Consider the following 16,900-nt stretch of genomic DNA (forward strand, 5'->3'; position numbering starts at 1 on the left):
GTTCGGTTACGGTTTGTGGAAAAGCTAATTATACAATCACTGAGTGCTTGTTACACGCGGGTGTACATGTCCCACTCTTATACAAGTGTACAATAAGTTTGTGGTTGTCCATCTATATAGGCATAGTTCTAATTTTTAAACGACTCTTTTTCAATATATATATGATACCAAATTTAATTTGATATTCCTAGCTTTCATCAAAAGTGAAGGGTACACGAAAAATAAGAATGTATTTAATATTTTCCCAGTTTTCATTAAAACGAAAAACAACAACACGTAGTGTAGTTACTCTCTCTGTGCACGACGCATCCTCGGGCCTCGCATAACTTGATGCACAAATATCAACAAAAGTATATAGGTTGGTGCGCTTGGATTATAAAAAGAAGTACACAAAAATTCATGGCAAAAACAATAAAAAGATACGTTCTTATGTTCGGGTGCAGATCCCATATACCCAAAATTTCCCTGTCTCTCTGTCCCTGCTTATCATAAGTCGACACTGTCTAATTTTTTAATAACATAAACTTGCCGTCAACTCAAGTATTAAATAAAAATAAAAAGAAAAAAATTATCCTCTGAAGTCTGAACTCCTTTAAGCTTCGCAAATACTCTATTAATGGTTGAAGAAGTCTAACTAGTTTCCATATATTTATACAAAAAAAAACCCAATAAATCTTAAAAAGGTATAAATCCGAAGGATAAAAATCAGAACCTATATTCATCGACTGAATCAAAACAATCAAAAGAACTTGGTCCTCTCCTCAACCGTAATGGGAAGCAATCATATATTCATCAACCTATATTCCATTTCCATATATTCATCAACTGAATCGATTCAAAGAAGAATCATAAGAACTATTGCAAATTGTTTATTTTTGTAGACAATCGTAATTGAGAGTTTTTATTTTTTGAAGCTTGATTTTTTTGTTTGAAAACAAATCAGCTCTTATTGGTTTTATTTTTTTTTACATAAATTTCTAGTTGCGAATTTCGTAATAAAATCTAAAGTTGCAGATAAAAAAATATGGCTTGCTTATGTTATAGCTCATGCAGAAATTTGTGAATTTTTGAACTCCAGATCTTAAATCTTAAATAACTTAAATAAAAGACAAAGACATCAATTGATTTTGCTATTTTTTTCTTTTTTTCTCAATAAACTTTGGTTAGATATTCACGAAATTAACTCCGTTAACTATCAAATATGTGGCAGTCAATGATAGGCGGGGACAGAGGGACAGGCGGTTATTGGGTACAGAGGATCTGCGCCCCGTTCTTATTGCATTTGTAAATTCCAATACATAGGCTACTGCTTGACACCATATTTAAAGCAGGAAAAATATGTTTTTATCCATATGGTGGATAGGTTAACAATTACAGCATTATTAATGTTTCAAATAACAGCACTTTGGTTTGAATTGTTAACTAGCACATTATTAAGAAGCTTGGTGAATTTGGCAAAATCCTCGATCACCATGAACGGAAATTTAAACCTACCAAAAAATGGAAAAAGCAACCAAAAGCAAGAACATACAAGAAATCCATCCATCAACAATATCGACAACAACTGATTTAATTGCCACTTCCCGTTCAAAGACCTCTTCACCTTAATCTCAACAGCCATACAAATCCCATGTAGAATAAAGAAAAGCAATACATCCCAATAAGGTTGTTTCCGAAACACATAGAAGATCAGTAGTTCATGCATTAAACCCGAGATGAAAAATGTCACTAATATGGCAATGTATACACCCCAACTCCTTTTAATAGCATGTCTTACAGGTTCATATACAGTTGATCGTAGAATATCTGATGCCGCTAAGTTCCATCTCCTACCCCAAAAGTCTTGAAATGATGTTGATAAGAAGAAATAGTTGCCGTACGGTGGATCAACATCTATGTCGAAAAGGAGCCTAACTAGGGCAGCATAAAAGACGATAGTTAACTCACTGCTGGAGCACGTATACAAGAGATAAAGAAAATTCATGATCCAGAAGTTTTGTTTGTTTTGATGTTGTTTGTAATACCCGTACGAATAAAATACTAATCCTAGACAAACACCTTCTAGTACATAATAATGCAGCCCATGCATATACGTTCGTACTGATGATTGGTTAGATTGTTTAACCTTGATCGGTAAACAAGCGATAACAAGAAAACGTGAAAAGGTCATTGGTGATGGTGATGAAGATGACACAAGTGGTGGATCATATGAAAGGGGACCCTTATCAAATGAGAAGAGAACAAGTTTAAAGCTAGCAAACCAACTTATAAACCAACCTGCTGTCATAGTAAGATGGAAAGAAGAGAGATTAAGAGGAATGAGTGTAAATATGTATATAACTGGTAAGATAGAAAGAAGCCTTGGAAATCCTTTTGGGATGTTTCGAGAGATGAAATAACAGTAAGTTAAGGATGAAAAAACTGTTAAACAGACGTTCACTAACCTCACAAACTCATCACTACTGCTACCATCATGGCCAAACTCATCCATTCTCTCTCGATTTCTCTGTCTTTCCCTCAAGAATAAATGAATTAGTAAAATTTAAGTAAGGTATCTATCTAAATCATGCCAACATGCATGCCATCCATTTTACTTGCTTCAGTTTTCAGATGACAATGTATTGCCTTGGAGTTGAACTTATAAACTTATTTCAATTCAATATATGATGCAATTATCACATTAGTTGACAGTTAGTGGTTGCACCCATAAATATACTCAGAGCTAGTAGTTGCAACAAAAACCACATATCTTCGCTACCTCTGAAAATGTTGATGGAGGTGACTAATTTATTTGGTCTGGCAACAGACTAATAAGGTTGTCGGTAGTTCTTACAACACTGATTGGAGGTTCGAGTGGAGGCTTAAATGCCCTAAAAATCAAATTCAGTATTTGGCAACTCTTCCATAAAATTAAAGCTAACTTAATCTGATGGAATCTCTTTGCAGACGCCTCCCATGTGACGGAGATTTTGTAACCAGACAATACTTGTTCTTTGATTGCCGAGCTATTAGGCCAATTTGAAGTAGTAGTATGTGTTATGGCTGGATGTATTTTCCATTACTCCTGGGGCATCGTTATCTAAAATTTATTATAAGCATCTCTTCCTCTCTCCTATTTATCTAAAGATCCGATTGAAAATTCATCTCCCTGACATTCGTAAGGTTTATCTTACAGAAATATCATCTTGTTCGATGTGCGTGTCAATGAATGGTACTTCTCAGCCTCATCTCTTTATCTGTTGTCTCATCCAATTATCTGTCCAAGCACTAATTTTTTATTATTTTAAAAAATTAGAGCAAGCACTAAATTCATGCAACTTACTTTCAGAAAAATGTATATATTCAAATCAAGCAATGGTATATTTATACGTTTCTCCTTGCATGTACGCAGTATTAATTAATTACAGTGCGTAGTGATTGCATTGCACTATAGTATATGATGATAATAATAATATCTAGTTTTATATGGGGAAGCTACTGGTATACTTTTTTTACGTAAATTTGGTCATTTGTCCAAATATTTTTAAAACATGGTTCAAATGGACGAGTAAAAATTAATATGGGTGAAATGGACAACAAAAAAATATGAAGGATGAAATTGTATTCATCCTGACTTAAACTTAAAAAATAGAAAAGATGAAACTGGATGCATCCTGATGTAAATTAAAAATAAAAAAAAATATTTGAAAATGGGTAGGATGAAACTGTTTACATCCTTGCTATTTTTACATTTTTATCCATTTAAACAGTATCAAAATCTAAATGTCTGTTTCACCCAGAAATTTGTTGATTTTGTTTTTTTTAACCAATTTTATGATTTATTTATTAATTTTTTACTAATGGTTGCTCTGATGGATTTCCATCAGGATCAAGGGAGGAGTGAGTGAGAGAGATCAAACACAAAACTCATGTAAGACTTACATTGATTAAAAATTTCTACATACATTTCTGTAACCAACAGACTATGCCTTTTATAACCTTACAAGAACACTTTCAACACTAACCCAACAACTACCATAAACTCCTATTTGTTAGTTTCCATGATTACGCAAATCACTTCCAAAAAACTAGGACAACTTCTTCACACGTCCAACGTCATGGGTCCGTGCATAAACTTGTTCAATAATTCCTAAATATTAGGATCAAGATAAATCGTGTGTAGAAACGTAAACGGAAAATGGGTCATTTGTCCAAATATTTTTAAATCACGGTTCAAATGGACGAGTAAAAAATAGTTTCGGTGAAATGGTCAAAAGAAAATAGCAAGGATGAAACTGGATTCATCCTAGCTTAAATTTAAAAAATAGCAAGGATGAAACTTGATACATCCTGTGTAAATTAAAAATAAGAAAAAATATTTGAAAATGGGCATGATGAAACTGGTTACATCCTGCCTATTTTTACATTTTTGTCCATTTAAACAATATCAAAATCTAACTGTCCATTTCACCTAGGAATTGTTGATTTTGGTCTTTTTAACCAATTTTGTGAAACGTAAATACCTCCTCCTGGAGCTGGAGATGAATAAAACCATCCAAAACAATTCGTCGTTGAACCTTAAGGTCCTGTTTGGTATAGTTTTCAAAAACAGTTTTCTGTTTTTAAAAACAGAGAAAACAGAAAACATGAGAAAACGCGTTTGGTAAGGACATTTTCAGAAAATGTTTTCTATCTGTTTTCTGTTTTTAAAAACAAAAAAATGAAAACAACAAATTATTGTTTTCTGTGTTTTCTCTTTTTTTCTTTTCTTTATTCTTTTCTTCTTTTCAGAACAAAGTAAGAGATGGGAATGACTGCAAGTGAGTCATGGCTAATATCACTATCTCTTAGACGAATCTTTACATTTGATCCGATTTAGTTGGTTTTCCTTATTTTCAAAAACAGTTTACCAAACAATTTTTAGAAAATGAAAACAAGGAAAAAAGGGTATGTTTTTAAAACAGTGGAAAACTATTTTTGAAAACTGTTTTTCAAAACTGTACCAAACATGCCCTAAGCTTTGCCTTTTTTTTATCGTTTCCTTCTCCTCCTCCTCCTTCAATGGAGAACAACGAAATTGTTTATGAATTTAAGCCATATTTAAGGGTATACAAAAATGGTCGAAAAGAGAGAATACTGGTCACAATATTTGTTCCACCTTCTATGGAAGACCCAAATACGGGTGTTTCATCAAAAGATATTATAATTACACCTGAAACTGGTGTTTCCTCAAGAATCTATCTCCCTAAATTTACCCAACAACAGATTAATAAAAGGTTTCCACTTCTCATTTACTTCCATGGAGGAGCTTTCTGTGTTCAGAGTCCTTCCTCTCCAATTTACCATAACTATGTTACTTCTCTAATACCTGAACACTATCTTCCTGTTGCCTATGAAGATTCATGGGAAGCCATAGAATGGGTACTTTCTCACTCTACAGGTCACGGTTCTGAAATCTGGCTGAACAACCATGTCGACTACAACCGAGTGTTCATGGGTGGCGATAGTGCGGGTGCTAACATCTCGCACAACATGGCTCTGCGGCTGGCTCGAGCTCATCACGAGTTTCAGTTTTCTGGTGTCATTTTAATTCATCCTTACTTTTGGGATGTGAAACCCATTGGTTCCGAGGAGAAAGATATGAGTAAGAAGATAATAATGGACAAACTTTGGCCGAATATTTACCCATCATCGACTGGTTATGATGACCTACTTATCAACCCCTACAAAAACCCGAACCTGTCAAGCTTAAGATGCAAAAGGGTACTAGTTTGTGTTACAGAGGAAGATTTGTTCAGGGACAGAGGATGGTTGTACTATGAAACGTTGAGAAATAGTGAATGGAATGGTGTTGTTGAGATTAAGGAGTCACTAGGGGAGAATCATGTGTTCCATCTGCTTAACCCTGATTCTGAAAATGCTGTGAAGATGAAGGAATTAGTGATTTCTTTCCTCAACCATCAAGAGAGGATTCCCAGTCGGATCTAAACTTTTATGGAAGTTCTCTAGACGTGCAGAATATGTATAATTACTTGGAGTTTGATATCAGGCACACGTAAAATAGGCACGCGCAACGACACCAAAAATGGGCGTACACCACTCTTTAAGTTTTAACAACTCTGGTGTAAACTCTGGCCATGTATGATCTAAGAGGCAACCTATAGAACACAGTGTTTTTAGAAGTCGAAAAATAACTTCTTAAGTAATAATACTCAAACACGCTAACCTGTTTGGATACCAGAAGTAGTAATCAAAAGCAGAAGTCAGAAACAAAATATTTTTACTTTAAGAAAAAGTTAACTTCTTTGTTTCTAAAAGTCGAAAAATAACTTCTGCCTTTACTGTTTTCAGAAATCAAAAAATAACTTCTGGAGTTGCATCCAGACAGGCTGTTGAGTAGATTTTCTGTATTCTACTTTTTGAATCAAAGTTGTACCCAATTCTATATTTGGAATACTTTCCATGTTGTAACTTTTCACGGTTGAGTTGTTGATAGTCGTCAATTAGCTATATGTACGTTCATGTATCATGTTAGTCGAATTATTTATGCAGCCATTTACGTACTATGATACTTGGGTAAAACTTTGAGTCGAATGGATTACTTATGCAGCCATTTACGTACTCTGTGCACAAGTTGATTTGTCCTTCCATTTATACACAAACGAATGAAGAATACTATATACGTTAAAAGGGGACGTTCACGTAAGGGATGATACATGTGCAGATTGGCAGAAAAACTGAGGGGACGTTATTATCCTGTTTCTGGATAATGGTTCATCGAATTTGTCTTCACTAAAGGCTCAAGATAACCAGATGTTTATCTGAGGGTACCTGGGGAGTTTAAATTGGGAAGGGAACCGAGACAACTTAAAAAGCGGCTTAGGTGTAACGGTACGGGAGAACTAAATAGAGTTGGTGGTGACTTAAAAGACTGTAGTAATACAAGTTCTATCAGAGTGATTCATATTAAGTATCAGACATTCAGAGGTTCATAGCCACCGGACATTACAACAGAACTAGCTAGTAAAGAAAATTTTGTAGGTTCAAAACTTCAGATGGATTTGTTGAAACCAAGTGCAGCAAATTCATCACCAATAACCCCAGTAAGGTTCTTAGAGAGAGCAGCGACAATATACGGTGATTATACATCAATCATCTACAACAAAACAACTTACACATGGAATCAAGCTAATCATCGATGTCTTCAACTTGCATCAGCTTTGAAATCAATCATCGGTATTCAACGTGGAGATGTTATCTCAGTTTTATCTCCAGATATACAGGCTATGTATGAACTTCATTTCGCAGTACCAATGAGTGGTGCCTGTTGGAACAAAGGAGAATATTTGGTTTCTCTATTTATGATTGGCTTACACTGCAAGAAAATATTCTCTAGATATGTTGCTATCTATACGAATATGTGGCATGTATAGGATATATATATACACTTCTTGTAAAACCTCTATTGATAATAAGAAACCCTAATCATTCTTCTCCCGTGGACGTAGGCTATAGCCGAACCACGTTAAACTGTGTGTCGTCTTTAATCTGTTTTAGTTAATTGCATAACATCTTATGCAGATCCAATATTGACTGCATAACATCTTATGCATACCAACATATACTGCATAACATCTTATGCATACCAACATGGTATCAGGGGATCGTTAACGATCCTGGCCGTTTCTCTGTAATCAATTTTTTTTTCTGTTTCTCTGTGTGTTTACTATAGCACAATCAGATCATAATACTAGTTTGCGTTTAACCTCCGTCTTGCTGAATGATGTCAATTATGTAAGCTGGTATAGGGCTGCTGCTCTTGCTCTTGGGGGGTAAAAGAAAATCTGGGTATATTGGTGAAAATAGTACCTGTCCAGATGCTAAGGATCCAAAGTATGAAGATTGGATTGTTGATGATCAACTTGTTCGCACGTGGCTTCTTCAGTCGATGGAACCACATATTTCGGAAATCTTCTCGTTCTCAGAATATGCAAAGGATTTGTGGAAGTCTGTTGCTAGTCTGTATGGCTTACGGAATAATGTTGCTCGGGTGTTTGAGCTGAAACGTGAGATTGCTGAGGCTGAACAAGGTACGAAAAGTTTTATTGAGCATTTTGGTTATTTAAAAAAGAAGTGGGATGAACTGGATACATATCGTCCTCATACAACTGATGCCAAAATTCTCTTGAAGAGGGTTGAGGAGGATAAAATCTTTGATGTGCTCAGTAGCCTCAAACCAGAGTATGAATCTCTTAGAATCACTATTCTCATGAGTGCTGAACTGCCAAGCCTGTCTAATGTTTGTGCGACTGTGCAGCGTGAAAAGACGCGTAAGAAAGTTATGAATCCTAATTCTAAAAGCTTTGTATATCTGGATGCAGCTGAATCAAGTGCTCTTATGAGCTCCAAAGATGATAAACGACGAGTCATGCCATTTGATAAGGACAAGAATTCTCGTGCTAAGGGTAAGAGAGAAGTTTTTCATTGTGATCATTGTAATAAAACTGGTCACACCAAGGATCGCTGTTGGGATATTTATCCTCATCTTAAAGCTACTTTTGACAAAAATAAGCTTGCTCGAGCTGCTGTAGCTGACAATTCATCATTTACCATAGACCAATTGAAGGATTTCTTTAACCAGTTGGGTAATAAGACTGAGCGCAAGGCCAACCATACTTCAGGTAACCTACTAGCCTTTCTTACTACGCCTATTTCCAACCGCCAAGTTTGGATTATTGATTCAGGAGCTATAGATCATATGGCAAATGATCCTTCGTCAGTTCATGCATTTATTCGCAGCTCTCGTAAAAATGTGTCAGTTGCTAATGGCTCTACTGCTCCTGTGATGGGCAGTGGGAAAGTGCATTTTTTCCAGATTGTCCGCCATCTAATGCACTTGTTGTTCCATCGTTTCCTACTCAGTTGTTATCTGTTGGTCAAATCACTAATTATCTGAATTGTGATGTTACATTTACCCCTACCTCGGTCATCTTTCAGTATCGAAATACGAAGAAGACGATTGGTAGAGGCATCTTTTCTCATGGATTGTACCTGTTACGTTCTAGTGACATGGCATGTCTCACTCAAAGATCTACTCCGCAGTTCCTTTATCATAAAAGACTTGGACATCCTTCTAGTCGTGTTTTGTCTAGGATTTTTCCCACATTTTCTGTCCAGACTCAAGTCTGTGATGTTTGTCAGTTTTCTAAACAATCTCGTTTTCCATTTCCTAATTCTGTGACTCGTGCTACAATGCCTTTTGAATTAATTCATTCTGATTTATGGGGTCCTGCTCCAATTGATGCTTATGATGGGTATAAGTATTTTGTTATCTTTATAGATGATTGGTCACGTGCTACATGGATCTATTTACTCAAATCCAAAACTGAAGTTTCATCTGTATTTGCGGATTTTCATTGTATGATACGCAACCAATTTGATGCACATGTTAAAATCTTTAGATCAGATAATGGCACTGAGTTTGTCAAAGGCACTCTTCCAGGTTATTTGCGTAGTCATGGTATTATCCATCAAACTAGCTGTGTTGGTACTTTACAGCAAAATGGTGTTGCTGAACGGAAACTACGTCATATTCTGGAAACTACTCGTGCTCTTATGATTCAGATGCATGTTCCAAAGAAATTCTGGTCTCATGATTCTCTGACGGCCACTTATTTGATCAATCGTCTTCCTAGTCGTGTGCTTGAGTTCAAATATCCATTAGAGGTTTTGAAACGTCATCAGCCTGGCATTTCTCATCTCAGAGTTTTTGGTTGTGTCTGTTACGTACATTTACAGGCAAAGCATCATGATAAACTGGATTCACGGGCAACTAAATGTGTGTTCTTTGGTTATTCATCTACAAAGAAAGGTTATATTTGTTATCATCCACCCACTAGAAAGCTACAGATTTCTCGTGATGCTGTATTTGATGAAGCAGTGGCTTACTTTCAGTGTGATTCTGGCAGTCGGTCTCAGGGGGAGCGTTACACAAATTTGGCACCACTTCCAATTATTACTGAGATACCTACTGCAACAGATTCCCACAGAGATAATGGTGGTGGGGTAGATTTGGTGGACTTACCTAATGCAGTGTTGGATGTGCATAATGAAGCAGTTCATGAAGAAGCTTCAGACAATAATGTTGGTGTTACTGATGATAATACAGGATTACAAGATGTGCCGCATCAAGTGCCAGAATCTGAGATTATGGTTCCACAAGATCATCAACCAGTGGTACCAATTGTCAGAACCTCAAGTCGTGAGAAGAAGGCTCCAGAGAAATACAAAGATTTCTTTACATATCATTCCGCTGCGTATCCTATACAAGCACATTTAACTTATGATCATGTAGGTTCTTCACACTCTGCATTTCTAAGTGCTATATCCAGTCACCAAGAACCTAAAAACTACAATGAAGCAAAGTCTAATCCAAAATGGAAGTCACCAATGGAGAATGAGTTACGTGCCTTAGATGTAAATAATACATACAGTATTGTCAAGTTTCCTCCCGGGAAGAAGACTGTTGGATGTAGATGGGTGTACATAATTAAATACAGAAGTGATGGAACTGTTGAGCGTTATAAGGCAAGATTAATGGCAAGAGGTTTTACTCAGAGATATGGAGAAGACTACACAGAAACCTTTGCACCAGTTGCAAAGATGAATACTTTTCGTGTTCTCATGTCTCTTGCAGTTAATAAAGATTGGAAATTGTTTCAAATGGATGTGAAGAATGCATTCTTACAAGGTGATCTAGAAGAAGAGGTATATATGAGTATACCAACTGGACACCCTCGAGAAGGAGAGAGCAATATGGTTTGCAAACTTAAGAAGGCAATATATGGTTTAAAGCAATCACCACGTGCATGGTATGCAAAGCTAAGTTCAGTACTCATCCAGAATAAGTTCAAAAGGAGCTCTGCCGATTCCTCCTTGTTTATTAAAATAAGTAATCTTGGTATAACTATAGTTCTAGTGTATGTTGATGACCTTGTGATTACAGGAGACAATCAACAAGAAATTATAAATCTTAAAGCAATGCTTCATTCCAGATTTGACATCAAGGATTTAGGGATACTGAAGTATTTCCTGGGATTAGAAGTTGCTTACTCAAAGAAGGGTATTTTTCTGAATCAAAGAAAATATGTGTTGGACCTGCTGAAGGCTACAGGAAAAATGGGAGTAAAGCCTTGTGATACTCCTACAGAAATTGACAACAAACTTGATAATGATGGTGATGTGTTAAGTGATATTGGGTTATATCAAAGGTTAGTAGGCAAGTTAATTTATCTCACTGTTACCAGACCTGACATAGCACATGCAGTAAGCTTAGTCAGTCGTTATATGCATACACCTCGTGTTAAACATCTAAATGCAGTAATTAGGATTCTACAGTATTTAAAAGGATCACCAGGAAGAGGAGTTTTGATGACAAAGAATGAAGCCTATTCAATTTCTAGCTACTGTATAACAGCATATTCAGATGATGATTATGCTGGATGTCCAGTTGATCGTAAATCAACAACAGGGTACTGCATATTCTTTGGTGGTAATCTGGTTACATGGAGAAGCAAGAAACAAAATGTTGTTTCTCGATCAAGTGCTGAAGTAGAATACAGAGCCATGGCTTCAACAACTTGTGAGATTGTTTGGCTGCGAGCATTACTTAAAGATTTGGGTTTTCTGTCACCTCAGCCAGCTAAGATGTTTTGTGACAATCAAGCAGCGATACAAATCGCATCAAATCCCACCTTTCATGAGCGTACAAAGCACATAGAAGTGGATTGTCATTTTGTTAGAGAGAAGGTATTGGCCAAAGTAATATGCACTCCCTTCGTTCGTAGTCATCAACAACTGGCATATGTTTTTACTAAGGGTTTACCTGTCAAGCAATTCAATGGAATTCTATCCAAGTTGGGCTCCATTGATATCTTCGCACCAACTTGAGGGGGAGTGTTGGAACAAAGGAGAATATTTGGTTTCTCTATTTATGATTGGCTTACACTGCAAGAAAATATTCTCTAGATATGTTGCTATCTATACGAATATGTGGCATGTATAGGACACATATATACACTTCTTGTAAAACCTCTATTGATAATAAGAAACCCTAATCATTCTTCTCCCGTGGACGTAGGCTATAGCCGAACCACGTTAAACTGTGTGTCGTCTTTAATCTGTTTTAGTTAATTGCATAACATCTTATGCAGATCCAATATTGACTGCATAACATCTTATGCATACTGCATAACATCGTATGCATACAGCATAACATCTTATGCATACCAACATATACTGCATAACATCTTATGCATACCAACAGTGCCATATTAAACACCACCAACACACGCACGTACTATTTCTATACTCCTATGTCATAGTGAATCAAAACTCATTTTTGTTGAATTTCACTCCCAATCTGTAATTCTTGAAGCATTCTCTCTTTTGCCACCATAAACTCAACCCCCTATGCTCATTTTGATCAATGATGATGGGGATGTCATTGAGAATTCATCATTTACTGCTGATTCTAAGCTCGAATTTATCTACGAAAGTTTGTTAATGAGAGGTGATCCTGATTTTCAGTGGGAAGGACCTCGTAGCGAGTGGGATCCAATGGTGTTGAACTATACTTCAGGCACAACGGCATCTCCCAAAGGTGTAGTCCATTCTCACCGCGGCCTTTTCATCGCGGCGGTTGATTCTTTGGTTGATTGGTCTGTACCAAAACAACCTATCTTTCTGTGGACCCTGCCAATGTTTCATGCAAACGGATGGTGCTTCCCTTGGGGCATGGCAGCGGTTGGTGCGACCAACATATGTCTACACAAATTTGATGCTGCGTCACTTTATGATTTGATCCGCCAACATAGAGTGACCCATATATGTGCGGCACCAGTTGTGCTAAATATGTTAGCGAATCAGCCTGGTATAGAACCACTGACCAACCGTATTCACATTTTAACAGCTGGGGCGCCACCGCCTGCGCCAGTGCTTCTTCGAACGGAATCATTGGGGTTTGTGGTGAGCCATGGTTATGGGTTAACCGAAACTGCAGCAATCGTCGTGTCTTGTCCATGGAAACCTGAGTGGAACAAATTACCAGCAACGGAAAGGGCTAGGTTGAAAGCAAGACAAGGAGTGAAAACACTTGGAATGACTGAAATCGATGTGTTGGATCCGGAATCGGGTGAAAGTGTAAAACGAGACGGATTGTCCTTGGGTGAGATTGTTTTACGAGGTGGTTCGATTTTCTTGGGGTATCTTAAAGATGCGATAGGTACGAGTAAATGTTTGAAAGAAGATGGATGGTTTTACACAGGAGATGTGGGTGTTCTGCACCCTGATGGATACTTGGAGATTAAAGATAGGTCAAAAGATGTGATTATAAGTGGTGGGGAGAATATAAGCAGCGTCGAAGTTGAGTCTGTATTGTATTCGCACCCGGCGATTGATGAAGCCGCTGTGGTTGCTCGTCCAGATGAATATTGGGGTGAAACACCTTGTGCATTTGTAAGTTTGAAACCGGAGAAGAGCCAGCCGTCACAAAAGGACATTATAGAGTTTTGCAGGGCCAAAATGCCTCACTATATGGTACCTAAAACTGTTGTTTTTGAAGAGTCTCTTCCTAAAACTGCTACCGGTAAGATTCAGAAGTTTGTGCTTCGCGAAAAAGCTAAAGCTGTGGGTGCAGCTCGCCGTATTTAAGTGTTTTTGAGGAATTGACTGAGACGAGTTCATGCAAAATGCTTGCTTTTACATGCATTATTATCAGATTATGTCATCATTTAAATGTACCATGCGCATCCAACTACTGCAACCACCCTTCGGAAACTAAGCGGCTATTTTTCTCTGCGTACTCTTGTATCTCCTTGATCAGCGGACTCATATTAGCTTGCAAAGCAGCAACATTCTCTTCTGCCTCCAACGCTTTCTTTGCTGCAGCGAACTTTGAATTCTCTACATGTAATAAATCAACCTGCTCTATAAATTCAGCGTCAAGCTTCTTCTTTTTACAAAAATCTGTTTTGATATCCTCTAACCAGTTACGAACCCACCCAATGTTAAATTCAACTTTCTCAGCCTTCTTTATGTTTTCCTCCCAGCCCTCAATCAACTCGGAAGTCAGACCAGAAAAACGACACATATGCATGCTAGTAATGGTAGTCATTATTACGGAGACGACAGTTCTTTGGGCATACGAATCTGTAAGAACTTTGCTTGAAGCAATATGGCCATATTTTAACCATATTTTCTTATACAACTCTGCTTGTGTTTTAACAACCCAGAAGCCTCCTACATCTTCACATTTTCTATCATCTACAGCCACCCGATCACAGCTATGTTGTCCTTCAAATGGTTGACCAGCGCCCATACAGTCAAGAGATGATGTTACTTTGTCCATTCTCTCTCTTTTCAGTGCCCTTAAAGCCTTGATCACCTCGTCGAACTGTATTTCATCATCGGTCACTGCTGTATCATCTTCTTCGTCATCGTCTTCACCTTCTTCACTACTATCATCCTCGATGTTAATAATATCTGACTTGGGATTCTCTGTCTGTTGCTCCTCCTTGATAGAGTATCCTTGAGAGCAGCTTCCAATGTATCGCCTCGGCCTTTTGAACAACAATAGTGGTGCATCTAGCTCTTTTGCAGACTTATCCAGCTCCACTTCATAATCCTTTCTTTCATGTTTATTCTGAATATGACTCATTGGAAGTTTTTCTTGAGAGAACAGACACACAACAATATGCAAACACCCGCACACAGTTGCGGATCTAGTTTTTGCATTCTTGGCTTTTATAATGCCATCCCTCAGAAACTTGGCAACCTCTACATCAAATCTGTACGACTTTAAGTTGCAAAAGCGACGATCATTTAACAAATAAAAATACTCAACCGGGACTCGCTGATACCTTGGAAATATCAGCGCAGAAAAGAAAAAGGCAGTGTAGAGCTTACTCAACTTGATGACCTCACAGGTTTCGTCGATTACCTTGACATCATCTTTCGACCGGAATATAGCAAGGACATGTAAATTAAACTGCTTTCTATTCGTAAGGATTTGTGATTGAATTTCCTGTTTAATGAAGGTGGGAACATGATTATTAGTACTAGGCTGGATAATTATATTTCCGGTGATAGATAGACTTAAACATTTCTTTACCAACTCCTCGTCGATCTCATACTCTTTCTCTCCTATAACAAGCTTTTCGCCATCCCACGCGTTCACAGTATTAAGGGAAACATGTTTTTTCATACAGTTTTTCTGATCCATGTTTAGTAATCCATGTTTAGTAATTCTCCGAAAGGAGTCTTCTCACGGATCGTGTGTCGAACATGGATGAATTTATCTTCCTTGATGTATGTACACCTTTCATCATCCACCACGTGTACAGAAAGAGACACGTGGAAGGCATGCAAAACAAGATATCAAAACATGATAGCAAGCATCTCATCAGAAGATGCCACCGGTCAGCAGATCCGACGGTCAGGGACAGAGGATCACAGAGGTATGATGGCTCAGAGGAGCACCAGATAATACCCCTTGGGTGTTAATACACCATATCCCGAGGAAGATCCCAGATCAACGACTGAGAGGAAGTTTGACTGACACAGATGTGACCAGACAAAGAGACACTTGCCTGACACGAGCAGACATCCATCTACCCGCATTAAATACCAAAGAGATATACACGTGTCAATCAGCTCGTGGAAGAGGCGAGGATAACCCTTCGTATTCAAGCTCAGGCCGCAGCATATGCCGAAGACCTCTGCGTAATGGGCACAAAGCACAAGAAGATAAGATTACAACGGAACCTCAGAAGTAGGACCCACGTTCCAACCCTATAAATACCCCTCTCCACTAAGAGAGAAGGGGTCGACAAATTCAGAGCAATTATAGGAGAATATAAGAGAGAGAAATAAGAAGAGTAAGGAATCCCCCTACTTCCGCAGACCTATGTACACTCTAAAGTCATTTGACTATCTTTGTAATCATTCAATACATAGTGAAACACCAGCTCCGTGGATGTTGGCCTTAGTGCTGAATCACGTAAATCTGTCTTATTTACATTTTAGCACTTTACATTCAGCGTTGAACTTCATGTGCTTTACATTTATACTCGATTATCTGTTTATTCCTTTATACGAACATTATTTATGATAATATTCGACTAGACAATGACAAGCTCGAAGGCTTCGAGTCGATGAATCGATATAATCATCCCCTTTACACATACAGCGTACAATTCTAGAATTAGACTGTATGCGAGTATTGTTTGTGAACACGTGGATGGCTTCGTGATTTATGTGTTCACAATCTGGCGCTAGAAACAGGGACTTTGTCCCGATAAAAGATTTATCTTATCCTGTGATTTCACCTTAAACGCGCATTATGGTTGTGCCCTATTCTGGGTTCAGCTTGCTTTCAAAACCTTTTTTATTCTGGGTTCAGCGTGCTTTCAAAACCTTTTTTATTCTGGGTTCAGCGTGCTTTCAAAACCTTTTTTATTCTGGGTTCAGCGTGCTTTCAAAACCTTTTTTATTCTGGGTTCATGGTCTTCATTTTCACAAACACCATTTCAAAGCAGACACATCCACGGCTATCTATCACAGATTTTCACATGAGGCGTTTTTCTTTTAAAACTAAGACTTAATAATCCAGATTCATGAGTTCTCGCGACGGATCTGCCTTTTCAAGAGTTTTCCTTTTCAAAAGTAGTCTGAAAACAAGGTCCATGATTGTTTATTGTAGGATTTTTATTGCGAAAACTAGACCGATGGAGTCTTTATGTTTCTCTTTTATTAAGGCCCTTGGGCAGCTCATTTCCTTCTATTCCAATAATTTTGCGGATACGAATGGCACTAACCCGATCCTCGTGGATATCTTTGGTTCTCTTTATTTATTCCCCTATGC

At 37.6% G+C, this 16,900-nt stretch overlaps 2 protein-coding genes and 1 pseudogene across 2 annotated transcripts; 2 read left to right on the forward strand and 1 right to left on the reverse strand.

Moving 5' to 3' along the window:
• Window positions 1–1,390: 1,390 nt before the first annotated feature.
• LOC113296025 (long-chain-alcohol O-fatty-acyltransferase-like) lies at window positions 1,391–2,491 on the reverse strand. The gene is made up of 3 exons (XM_026544366.1): window positions 2,445–2,491; window positions 1,578–1,949; window positions 1,391–1,490 (listed from the first exon to the last, which is right to left on the reverse strand). Exons 1-3 carry the CDS (start codon window positions 2,489–2,491, stop codon window positions 1,391–1,393), a joined length of 519 nt encoding a protein of 172 aa, XP_026400151.1.
• Window positions 2,492–5,040: 2,549 nt separating this feature from the next.
• Window positions 5,041–5,967, forward strand: LOC113296027 (probable carboxylesterase 12). The gene has a single exon (XM_026544367.1). The coding sequence runs from the start codon at window positions 5,041–5,043 to the stop codon at window positions 5,965–5,967; it is 927 nt and encodes a 308-aa protein (XP_026400152.1).
• Window positions 5,968–7,034: 1,067 nt separating this feature from the next.
• LOC113293406 lies at window positions 7,035–13,689 on the forward strand (annotated as a pseudogene).
• The last annotated feature ends 3,211 nt before the right edge of the window (window positions 13,690–16,900 follow it).

Source organism: Papaver somniferum, chromosome 7 (assembly GCF_003573695.1).
Source record: "Papaver somniferum cultivar HN1 chromosome 7, ASM357369v1, whole genome shotgun sequence".
Lineage (NCBI taxonomy): Eukaryota > Viridiplantae > Streptophyta > Magnoliopsida > Ranunculales > Papaveraceae > Papaver > Papaver somniferum.

Bases quoted from the DNA above. Each gene is read 5' to 3' on its own strand.
- LOC113296027 (XM_026544367.1), top strand. From the start codon at position 5,041: ATGGAGAACAACGAAATTGTTTATGAATTTAAGCCATATTTAAGGGTA.
- LOC113296025 (XM_026544366.1), bottom strand. From the start codon at position 2,491: ATGGATGAGTTTGGCCATGATGGTAGCAGTAGTGATGAGTTTGTGAG. The intron at 1,950-2,444 runs GTTAGTGAACGT...TACGTGCTCCAG, and splicing joins AGTAGTGATGAGTTTGTGAG to CAGTGAGTTAACTATCGTCT. The intron at 1,491-1,577 runs GCAATTAAATCA...ATTTTTTGGTAG, and splicing joins AGGTCTTTGAACGGGAAGTG to GTTTAAATTTCCGTTCATGG.